The 12308-nt window shown below is 42.0% G+C and overlaps 1 protein-coding gene across 3 annotated transcripts in view; it reads left to right on the forward strand.

The window, feature by feature from the left end:
• SLC25A12 (solute carrier family 25 member 12) overlaps positions 1 to 12308 on the forward strand; it is a 231767-nt gene that overhangs the window by 106756 nt on the left and 112703 nt on the right. For 2 of the 3 annotated variants that reach the window (XM_074399466.1, XM_074399467.1), the window contains exon 2: positions 8043 to 8096. In XM_074399466.1, coding sequence (XP_074255567.1) covers positions 8043 to 8096 — 54 coding nt within the window. Of the gene's footprint in view, positions 1 to 7019; positions 7105 to 8042; positions 8097 to 12308 lie in introns of those variants that run through there. The other variant, XM_003921874.4, reaches the window with a different exon arrangement.

Here is a 12308-nt window from a genome sequence, read left to right on the forward strand (position 1 = left end):
AGGCTTGAGCCACCGCGCCCGGCGGCTACTGTAGTGATTTCTTGTTTTATAGTACATCTTGAAGCCAGGTAGTCTAAGTCCTCCAACTTTGTTTCTTTTCAAATTTACTTTGGCTATTTTGGGACCTTTGCTTTTTTCCCACATGATTTTTAAAGTGACACTTTCTTCTTTACTTTGGATGAGGTCCAAAGTATTCTTCCTCAATGACCTCTAAGTAGAAGGGAAACAAAAAGCATCCAAATAAATCCACAAGGGTAGGGTAGGGGTGGGTAGCTGAGGACTTGGCAAGATGTTTATTCTCCCAGTTATATATTTTTGATTAGAGTGAGAATATTTGGCAAACCACACAGTCTTTACCCCATCATTACCTAAAGCTGCCTTGGGCACTGGCACATGACAGCAGTTTTCAGTATCATTCTTTTCACATTATTCATTAAAAAATGAATAGTAAGCCTGGCGCGGTGGCTCATGCCTGCAATCCCAGCACTTTGGGAGGCTGAGATGGGCGGATCACCTAAGGTTGGGAATATGAGACCAGTCTGACCAACATGGAGAAACCCTGTCTCTACTGAAAGTACAAAATTAGCTGAGCACGGTGGTGCATGCCTTTAATCCCAGCTACTCAGGAGGCTGAGGCAGGAGAATGACTTGAACCTGGGAGACAGAGGTTGCAGTGAGCCAAGATCACACTACTGCACTCCAGCCTGGACAATAAGAGTGAGATTCTGTCTAAAAAAAAAAAAAAAAAAAGAGTAGTAGCCGTTGCCTCAGTAAAATATTCTCTACACTTTGGGAATGGTGCTATTTCCTGTAGCTGCAACACAAGTTTTTTGTTTTTGTTTTTGTTTTTTTGAGACGGAGTCTTGTTCTGTCACCTAGGCTGGAGTGCAGAGGCTCGATCTGGGCTCACTGCAACCTCTGCCTCCTGGGTTCAAGTGATTCTTCTGCTTCAGACTCCTGAGTAGCTGGGACTACAGGCACATGCCACCATGCCTGGCTAATTTTTATATTTTTAGTAGAGATAAGGTTTCACCATATTGGACAGACAGGCTGATATCGAACTCCTGACCTTGTGATCCGCCTGCCTTGGCCTCCCAAAGTACTGGGATTACAGGTGTAAGCCGCTGTGCCTGGCCGAAACTCAAGTTTGATACAAAGGCAAGGCACTCAATAAATGTTTATTAACTAAAATTTGGCTCCTTTCAAATCATGAAATTAGAATGTTTGAAGAAGCATTAAAGCTCCTCTAGTTCAATCCTCCATCTGATTACATAGTGTCCTACTAAATACCAGGTTGTACATAATTGGTATAGTCATAGAGCACTCACAGCTGTATATATCTAGAGCAGTTCATTCCATGAATTCCTTCCAAAATTCATTGAAAAGAAAACTGGTTGTTATTTCTTCGCCAAGGGAATAAAGAAGGCTGTGGTCCAAAAATAAGATCACTGCCATCTCTATTGCATAATTTACAGGATTTAGCGTGAGACTGTGAGGAAGACAGTTTAGGAAAAGATAATTGCAGGAGTACAACTATTTCTTCTAATTTTTGATACCCCTCTCTTCCTTTTCCACCAAAACAATTATTTTTTCTTAGAGTTTTGCTCTTGTCACCCAGGCTGGAGTGCAATGGTGTAATCTCGGCTCACTGCAACCTCTACCTCCTGGGTCAGGCCATTCTCTTGCCTCAGCCTCCTCAGTAACTGAGATTACAGATTACCACCACCATGCCCAGCTAATTTTTGTGTTTTTAGTAGAGATGGGGTTTACCATGTTGGCCAGGCTGGTCTTGAACTCCTGGCCTCAGGCGATCCACCCGCCTTGGCCTCCCAAAGTGCTGGGATTACAGGCACTTATGAGCCACAGCGCCTAGCTGAGAATTTATTTCAATGACAGCAAGTGTTCGTATAGGGAGTAGAAAAGTTGTACAGTATAGAGAAGCCCTAAAGTGTGTCATTTATCTAGTGTCTAATTATAAGTTAGAAGTATTGGGTTGGAAGTATTCTTTTTCTTTTTCTTTTTTTAGAGATGGGATCTTGCTCTGTTGACCAGGCTGGTCTAAAACATTTGGCTTCAAGTGATCCTCCCACCTCAGCCTCCTGAGTAGCTGGCATTATAGGCATGAGCCACTATTCCTAGCTGAAATAATAATTTGATGTATTGATTTCCAAGTCAGCCTACTAAGTAGAACTTAATTTGCTCAAAGTTGGACACCTAACCCTTCATATTTATCCCCAGCCCACCTCTGCCACTTATCCATATAGACTTTTAGCAAGGAAGGAGTTAAATGTCCAACGTATAAAAATTTAGAAGGTTTACAATGTACCAGTAAAATGTAAAGAACCATTTTCTAATTTTAGGAATAGGCCAAAAAGAGTCTACACTTAAAAAAAAATTCCAGATTTTCTAATAGGCTTTATGTGTGTGTATGCCAATATCATGCTATTATTCTCAAGTATTTTAAGCAAGTGACATCTTGATGGGGGATATGAAATAAATCCAGCTTATTCCTCATAATAGTTATGTTATGTATACCTTTAACCTAGAAAGAGCACCACTCCTGGTTTAATTAGTCAGTGATGTTAGGATGATCAACTAAATATTTGTACCCCACCTTGATTTACCTCTTGCAAGATGTCATTCACAGTAACTGTGTGGGATATGGAAACAGGAACAAAATGTGTTTATATCAGTAAAATAATCAGAGAAGGCTAAAAGATGAACATAAAGTGTACGCTAGTAAAATGGAAAGAGGCTGGTCGAGGTGGCTTACACCTGTAATCCCAGCACTTTAGGAGGCCGAGGAGGGTGGAACGTTTGAGGTCAGGAGTTCAAGACCAGCCTGGCCCATATGGTGAAACCTCATCTCTACTAAAAATAAAAAATTAGCTGGGTGTGGTAGCATGCACCTGTAATCCCAGCCACTTGGGAGGGGAGGCTGAGGCAGGAGAATCACTTGAACCTGGGAGGCAGAGGTTGTAGTGTGCTGAGATCACACCACTGCACTGCAGCTTGGGTGACAGGGTGACAGAGTAAGACTCTCAAAATTAAAAAAAAAAAAAAAAGAAAGCAACAAGTTGTGACAGAATAGGATTATTGGGAATTGCCTCTTGCTTTAATAATTGCATTTTAACTTATTAGGGTATTGGGCGTTAATACCATTCTTTATTTTTCAATTTTTTAAATTTATTTATTTTTGAGACAGGGTCTCACTCTGTTTCCCAGGCTGGAAAGCAGTGACACAATCACGGCTCACCACAGCCTTGACCTCCTGGGTTCAGGTGATCCTCCTACCTCAACCTCCTGAGTAGCTAGGACTATAGGCGCACACCACCACAACTTGGCTAATTTTTCTATTTTTTGTAGAGATGTGGTTTCGCCATGTTGCCCCGGCTGGTCTTGAACTCCTGAGCTCAAGTGATCCACCCACCTCAGCCACATTAGTACAATTCTAACTTTCACCCACAAAGTATCTGGCTGATTTCAAATCATTATAACATAAGTTGCCTGGGAGTTGGAGAAATGTTCCCATGAGTTTGCCTAACAAGCCCACATTTTGGTTTTGCATCTGGGGGTAATATATTATTTTCATAGATGACAACTTCACCAACAGATTTAAATTCCCAGCTCAGTCAAGCTACATATTGACTCTTTGATGAAACCAATTCTAAAAAGTAACTATTTATTACTGATACCTGCTTTTTAGGGTCAACAATGAAAGTTGCAATACAGTTGTAACCAGTATCTTAGCCTTTAACTTCCGATTTTGCTTTCTGGAATGTCATTTTTTTCTAGGCTGCCTTAATTATCAAGTTTTCAACTTAAAGTCGTTCCATAGTTCTAAGATTATTTTTCTTTTCTTTTCTTTTCTTTCTTTCCTTCTCTCTCTCTCTCTGCTTTCTTTCTTTTTCTTTCTTTTTTTGAGACAGGATGTCACTCTGTCATGCAGGCTGGAGTGCAGTGGTGCAATCCTAGGTCACTGCAGGCTTGACTTCCCCAGGCTCAGGTGATCCTACTACCTCAGCTTCCTAAGCGGCTGATATTACAGGTGCATGCGCCCATGCCCAGCTAATTTTTGTATTTTTTGTAGAGATGGGTTTTGCCATGTTGCCTAGGCTGGTCCCTAACTCCTGGGCTCAAGTAATCCACCCACCTTGGCCTCCCAAAATACTAGGATTATAGGCATGAGCCACCGTGCCCAACATAAAAATGATTTCTTGCTTACAAATACCTTTTGTGACTTAAAGAGTTCTAAATTACTATTTTGATATGTAATTTAAAAAATTGTGGAAAGATTTTAATTATTTTTACTGCCTTTTCCTAAATAAATTATGAATCTTATTTAACAGGTTTGCCTTTTGATATTTCATAAGCTAATAAAGTTTTCTCCCAACCCTGATCATCTACAGCTGATGCAAAAGTAAGTTTTAATTTGCTGTAATTGGCTGAGACTGGTGGCTCATGCCTGTAATCCTAGCACTTTAGGAGGCAGAGGTCAAAGAATCACTTGAGCCCGGGAGTTCCAAGACTAATGTGGGCAACATAGTAAGACCTCCATCTCTATAAAAATGTAAAAAAAAAAAAATTAGCTGGGAATGCCTGTGGTCCCAGCTACTTGGGAGGCTGAGCCTGGAGGATTGCCTGAGACTGAGAGTTTAAGGCTGCAGAGAGCTATGATTGTGCCACTGCCCTTCAGTCTGGGTGGCAGAGCAAGACATTGTCTCTTTTAAAAAAAAAAAAGAGAGAGAGAGAAAGAAAATTTTCATTGTGGTTTGGTGCCTATACCTACAAATCATTCCGGTGAACTCTTCAAATACAATGTTGTCTTTTCTCTAGGAATTCTAAATTTTCACTCCAATAATACAGATTTGGTCAACAACAATGTGTTTCTATAGAAAGTACTCCCTTCATTTTAAATAAATGCCTTCGTTTCCCCCAAGTACTTTTATTCAAATTGAGGGAATTTGGGCTACTAAACAGACATCTTTCCCTTGTAAAGTAACATACACATCTTGTGATTCTTGCTTATAAAAACTTCATGATATGAGAAATAGAGTATTAGGGACATAAGTTGCTAGTAAGACAAAGGACTACATTGTTCAGAACACCTTGAATAGACTGAAGAAAGATGGAATACTGGTAGACAAAGCAGTAAGAGCAAAAAACTCATCTTGTGAGTACTAGTAATGTAGCATTTCTTATCAGTAATTTCCATTTGCCACGCCTCTTTTCTCATATGTACTAACTTGGATACTTAACACAAATATGATTAATGAGACCAGAAAAATGGGAATCCCCAGTGAGAGTCAACATTGTAACTATAAAACAGGGTGGAGAGGGATTAGAGAGATAAGTGAGATTAAGATAAATCTTGGGGTTGCTGTACTTTTTTTTTTTTCCCTAAGGCACATGCTTGTTTTAAACACACACACACACACACACACACACACAGCCAGGTATGGTGGCTCATGCCTGTAATCCCAGCACTTTGGGAGCCTGAGGTGGGTAAATCACCTGAGGTCAGCAGTTCAAGACGAGCCTGGCCAGCATGGTGAAACCCTGTCTCTACTAAAAATACAAAAATTAGCTGGGCGTGGTGGCACCTGCCTGCAATCCTAGCTACCAGGAGGTTGAGGCAGGAGAATGGCTTGAACCTGTTGGGCAGAGGTTGCAGTGAGCCAAGATCACGCCACTGTACTTCAGCCTGGGCAACAGAGTGAGACTCTTCTTAAAAAATAAAAAAAATAAAAACACACACAGGGCCCTGCGTGGTGGTGGCTCATGCTTGTAATCCCAGCACTTTGGGAGGCCGAGGTGGGCGGATCACCTGAGGTCAGGAGTTTGAGACCAACCTGGTCAACATAGTCAAATCCTGTCTCTACTAAAAATACCAAAAAATTTCTCTGCCCATCTCTGTGGGGGAAAAAAAAAGGTTAAAAAAAACCCCAAAAATTAGCTGGGCATCGTGGCCGGCACCTGTAATCCCAACTACTTGGGAGTCCGAGGCAGGAGAATCTCCTGAAATGGGCAGTGGAGGTTGCAGTGAGCCTCGATGGCACCACTGCACTCCAACCTGGGCGATAGAGCGAGACTCAGTCTCAACACACACTCACAGACACTCATGCACACAATACACGTGACTGGGGTTGTGGAGAAGGATTGACCATCTGCAAGCTCCTAGAGGTTGGGGTTATATGTTATTTACATTATTTACAAGCAGGACTGTGTCAGGCATATAACGGGTGCCCATAAATGTTTGAATCAATATGTAGCTTAATACAGTTATACTGGGTTTAGAAACATTGTTTTGGTTCAAGATAGAATTACTACTTATACTTCTTAGGTAGGGCTAGAAATTGAATGGAGAATTACTTTATGTTCATGTACACACAAGCGATTGCCAGCTCTGTCAAAGACTAGTGGAGTTTTTTCACCCCACCTCATTGCACACAGGATTTGGGTGATTAGGAAAGTGGACTGAATCTACTAATAAACCGTTATAACAGCACGTGAAGCAAAAATAAATTCAGTGTATTCGACCTATGCCAATTTAGGAGCATATTTCTCAAGTTATGTTTACTTAGGTTTTCCCTAGAGTGAGTGGTTTCCAATCTTTTTTGTCGGTATTTGCCATGAGTTGTCATTAATTCATTGTTATTAATGGGAAGTGCTCTCTGATCCGTCGAAATCTTGCTCAATATAGGCCCCAAGTGTTCCTTTAAGCCTTGGGGGAAACGACTTTGGCTGGTTGGTGCCGAAAGCCACACCCACAAAGAGGCCTTAGGAAACCTGGGGGTTTACTGGCGGAGACCTAGCTGTGGCAACCATGCGGCGTGTAGAAATCCCACTGCTCGCGCTCGTCTTCTCCGTGGGAGGTGGATCCTCCCACTCCCGCCGGCCCTGGGCCAGCTCCCTTTCTGGCCGGGACGCCGGGCTCCTTTCCGCGGGCGGCGCGTCCCGAGTTTATTTGCATAGGGATGCGCGCGGCGCCTGCAGGAGGGAGGGCGGGCGCGGCCGGGGAGGCGGCGCGCGCGCGCCCTGACAGCTCGGCCCTGCTCGCTCACTCGCTCGTCCCCGGCTTCCGAGCACAGCATGGCGGTCAAGGTGACTCCAACTCTGCTGCTGCTTTTATTGCATAAGGGACATTTCGAGCGCCCTGCCTGCAGCCCCCCACTACTTCCTATTTCATTCAGTGCCTAGGTCTTAGATAGCTTGTCCTGGGGCTCCGGCTTGCTGCGGGGAGAGCTGTGCGGGGCTTGGACCGGAGGAGAGGATGCCTGGCTGGGGGAGGGGAAGGAGGAGGGATTGTGAGTTGAAGGGGCTTGTACGGTAACACGGGTCAGTGAACTAAGAGTAGTGTCCTGTCCTAGGTGCATGAGATTGTGAGCCCGGAGTTAGAGGGCATCAGAAAGGGTGTGGAAGGAAGTGGCAAGTAAAGCTAGGGATACCTAGGGCATCAGTGAATTGCGGTGGGGGAGGGGGTAACTGTTGAGTAATTTGGGGGCTCAATAAGGCCGAGGGCAATGGTTGGCTTTTGCGTTGCAGATTGGGGAGGGTGAAAGTTTTTGTATTTGTGGCAGGTCTCATATTTTAGGTTAGTTGGGGAGAGGGACGCGGAGATAATTACATGCTGGATTTGCTTTTCTTGGAGAAAGGCTGCTAGGCCAAGTGATTAATTTGAGTGTTTAAACTTTCCTGTTGATCCACTCTTGTTAGCCTCTTGATTTGAAGGTGGGTGGTTACTACTGTGTTGCTAGTGGATTAGAGTAAAGTAAAAGATCCTCATTGCCTTCCCTTTCCAGTCCGGAGAAAGCACCGTCCAGTAGATTTGCTGTATCTTAGGCTATTCACACCTGTTTTTATGCCCTCTAGTCACAGTTATTCAGTTTGACAGTTGTTATCAGCAATTGGGGCTTTTAGTTTGTTTTAAACTAAATGATAAAAGATAGGAGCATTGATTGTTAGCCACGTGAACTCTAATCTGAAGAGATTGTGTGGGTCTCTAGTGAAGCATTAACTTTTTTTTTCTTTTTTGCTTACAGGTGCAGACAACTAAGCGAGGGGATCCTCATGAGTTAAGAAACATATTTCTACAGGTAAACTGGCTTATGTAGCGTGCCTTTCATTGCAAAAACATAAAACATATACGTCCTTAGTCCTGTTTACGGCTTAACTTTGCGAAATGTTCAGTTTTCATGTATTCTTTCAAACATGACCAGACAATATAGCTTATATTTCTCTTATTAAGGTTTGATTAAAGGCCGCCTTTTAATTACTGGTTGATAAAACGTTTTCCTCAAGTTACTGCTTTTCCTTGCATGACTTAAGATATATATAAAAAAAAAATTTCCAGCTTCCCTTAAGCACAGAGACCAATATAAAATTTCAAAATATATTGGCATTCTTGTATAATTGATAGGTATGATGACTAAAGTTCTCTTCCTTGAAAGTTGTATGTTTACAAAGTTTTCCTACTTAGGAGCAATCTTCCATGTAATTTGTTGCTGATATAAGAATATTATAGCTATTCTTAATTTGTGTGTCTTGTTTATAAGCCTTTGGGGATTTTGTTACAAAATGTTACTTCTTAAGATTCTTGCAATGCTCAACCTTAACTTAAGCTTTTAGTATCAGTGACTTGGCTGTAGACTTAAAAAAGAAACGGGGGTGGGGAGGTGGGGGGGAAGGTTGGCTTAGTTTGTTGTTTTGGTTTCTTTTCCTAAATTTCAAAAGTTTCCTGTGGAGGAAGTTGTACTTAAGAAGTAGATAGATGTAAAGGGAGGAAAGCTAAGGTGTTTTACCAAATAGTGAGTTTCTCTCTGAAATCTTTTGAGAACTTTCTATTCTGGACCTGGGTTCTTAGGAAGACACTTTGACCTTGGGCAGGTCCCTGCTGGGTATTATTTTCCTCCGTGAAATGAGAGGTGATCTCCAAGGTTCCTTCCCATTCCAAAAGTCTATGAGTCTATATTAGGAACAGATTCTAACATATGCTGATGAGCCTGGAATAGATGACATTTTTATGTGAGACATGTGGTTTGCTTAAGCTATTGTTGGGGAAGACACTGCATAGCTGACCATACATATGTGTAGTTTGTGAAAATAGGAATATTAAAGATTATAAAATCTGATAAAGAAAGTATTTTTTCCAGACCAGAAGTAATTATAATAATGGAAATGCTCCATTTATGACTTGAAACCTTTATTCCATGCAGGCATTCTTGAGAATAGCCAAAAATATGTCAGTATTCACCATACCATGTGATTATACTCAATTGTTTTGTGAAGAGTTCATGGGATATAGTTAAATTTTATGTTCTAGACTAAGTAGACATGGAAGACATCAGTTGAAATGCTGCATGATGTAGTGAAAAGAGCACTGCCTACGCATCAGGAATACTGAGTTCAATTCCCAGCTCTGCGTTTATCTGGCTGTTTACCCGGCTGTTTACCCTTAGGCTAATCATCTAGCCTTCCTGAGTTTCAGCTTCTTGTGTGGGACTCAGTGGGACATAGGGAATGGGAATTGAGGTCTTTCCAGCTTTAAAAATTCTGTGGGAAAAAAACATACCGTGAATCCGTATGGATTTGTTTGTTGTTTTTAAGGGGTGGTAGAGGTGGGTTGGAGGTATGAGGAAAGTGGCCAGGACTGTCCCTAGCTCTCTGACAATTTTTAAATCTTAGCTTTTCATTTACTGTTTTGCATGTTATCATTAACTTTTTACACATTATTTTGATGATGCCTTTATTTTTTATTTTATTTTATTTTATTTTTTTGAGACGGAGTTTCACTCTTGTTACCCAGGCTGGAGTGCAATGGTGCGATTTCGGCTCACCGCAACCTCTGCCTCCTGGGTTCAGGCAATTCTTCTGCCTCGGCCTCCTGAATAGCTGGGACTGCAGGCCGCGCCACCATGCCCAGCTAATTTTTGTATTTTTAGTATAGACGGGGTTTCACCGTGTTGGCCAGGATGGTCTTGATCTCTTGACCTCGTGATCCACCCGCCTCGGCCTCCCAAAGTGCTGGGATTATAGGCGTGAGCCACCACGCCCAGCGCCTTTATTTTTATATTGAAAATTTGTGGAATTCATAACTGCTTATTTAGCACTAAGTATGAAACACTGACCCAAGCACTATTGATAGATAAGAGAGCAATAGACTGTAAATACTCACCTTCAGAAAGGCCTAACGCAGAAAGAAAGATAACAGTATAGGCCAGGTGCAGTGGCTCACACCTGTAATCTCAGCACTTTCGGAGACCAGTGCCAGAAGATCACTTGAGCCCAAAAGTTCTGGGCAATATAGTGAGACCTCATCTCTGCAAAAAATTTAAAAAATTAGCCAAGCCGGGCGGCATCCACCCATGGTCCCAGCTACTGGGGTGGCTGAGTTAAGAGGATTACTTGATTCTGGGAGGTGAAGGGTGCAGTAAGCCAAGATCATACCACTGCACTCCAGCCTGGACAACAGAGCAAGTGTCTTTCTGTCTATCTGTCTGTCTGTCTGTCTCTCTCTCTCTCTCTCACACACACACACACACACACACACGATTAAGCATTGCTAGTTGGATCAATTTGAGGATAGTTACCAAGTAACATATTAGATTTTTATTTCTGGCTTGAATACTTCAAACTATAGTTATTTGAAGCTTTGCGGTACTGTTTAGAAACAGTTTTATAGATGCGTATAATTGATTAATATTTTAGCTATAATAGAAGACAAAATACATGCTAACCATGTATTTCTTTAGCACTTAACATATTTAGCCAACAAATATTTACAAAGGGTTATTTGCTGTGTATCGTGCACTTGTGTTCAATGCAGTACTGTTCAGTAGCAGGCACCAAGTTGAATATCAAGAGAGAGAATAAAGTCAAGGCTTAAATGCTGATGGACCTGTGATTGGACTACCTGCTCTCTGAGGCCCATTCCATCTCTAACGGTCTGTGTTGAGGGAATCAAGAATAGTGAAGGCAAATGCATAGCCTGCAGTACAGCAATCCGATTGGCTTCCTACATCACAGTGGTCATGTAATAATATTGACAGTGGCTAACATTTATCAGTCATTTAGAGTGTGCTTCAGATTGGCCTAGTACTTTAAGGATATTAATGTTAATATTCATAACAACTTTATGAAGTAGGTTTAATATCCTTGTTATATAGATGAGGTTAAATTATTGTTAATTAGTTCAGACTATGAGGTAGAGCCCAGATTCAAATCAAATTCCAGAACTCATACCCTTAACCGTTACGCTATACATATTTAACAGGTAGGATATTGAAATGGGGTGACTTCTTTTTTTTGTGACTGAGTTTCACTCTTGTTGCACAGGCTGGAGTACAGTGGTGTGATCTCAGCTCACTGCAACCTCCACCTCCCAGGTTCAAGCAATTCTCCTGCCTCAGCCTCCCAAGTAGCTGGGATTATAGGCGCCCACCACCATGGCCAGCTAACTTTTTTTTTTTTTTTTTTAAGTAGAGGTGGGGTTTCACCATGTTGGCTAGGCTGGTCTCAAACTCCTGACCTCAGGTGATCCACCTGCCTCAGCCTCCCAAAGTGCTGAGATTACAAGCGTTAGCCACCGCGCCCAGCCTAGTGGGGTGACTTTTGAAAAACAGAGGTATGTCGGGATAATAGCAGTATATTTTGTTAAGAAGTTAAAAAAAATCTGGTTACTTAGGTGATGAAATTTAAAAAGTTTCTTTATAGGCTGGGTGTGGTGGCTTATGCATGTAATCCCAGCACTTTGGGAGGCCAAGGCAGATGGACAACCTGAGGTCAGGAGTTTGAGACCAGCCTGGCCAATATGATGAAACCTCATCTCTACTAAAAATACAAAAAGTAGTTGGACATGGTGGCAGACACCTATAAATCCCAGCTACTCAGGAGGCTGAGGCAGGAGAATTGCTTGACCCAGAGAGGTGGAGGTTGCAGTGAGTCAAGGAGACATTTTACTCCGGCCTGAGCGGCAGAGCAAGACGTTCTGAAAAGAAAAGGTTCTTTACATTGTAACTGTCTTAAGTTAGCCAAGGAATTTGGATTTGAAACAGTACGAAGCCCCTGTGGGTTTCTGAGTAGGCAAATGAAGTGGTGAATTTTGGCAGCTTTTTGTGTATGTTGGATAAAATATGAAGAGATTGGAAGTAGGTTAGGTGATCAGCTGAGAGGTTATTGAAATAATACTTGTGAGAATTAATGACCTAGAGTGGCTGATGGCTGGGGAAATGAAAAGCAAGGACAATACCAGCGACTTTGTAAGGGAAGAATCTATCAAATTTGGTATTAAATATGGAAGTATAAATATG

The sequence above is a fragment of the Saimiri boliviensis genome, chromosome 5 (assembly GCF_048565385.1).
Source record: "Saimiri boliviensis isolate mSaiBol1 chromosome 5, mSaiBol1.pri, whole genome shotgun sequence".
NCBI classification, from domain to species: domain Eukaryota; kingdom Metazoa; phylum Chordata; class Mammalia; order Primates; family Cebidae; genus Saimiri; species Saimiri boliviensis.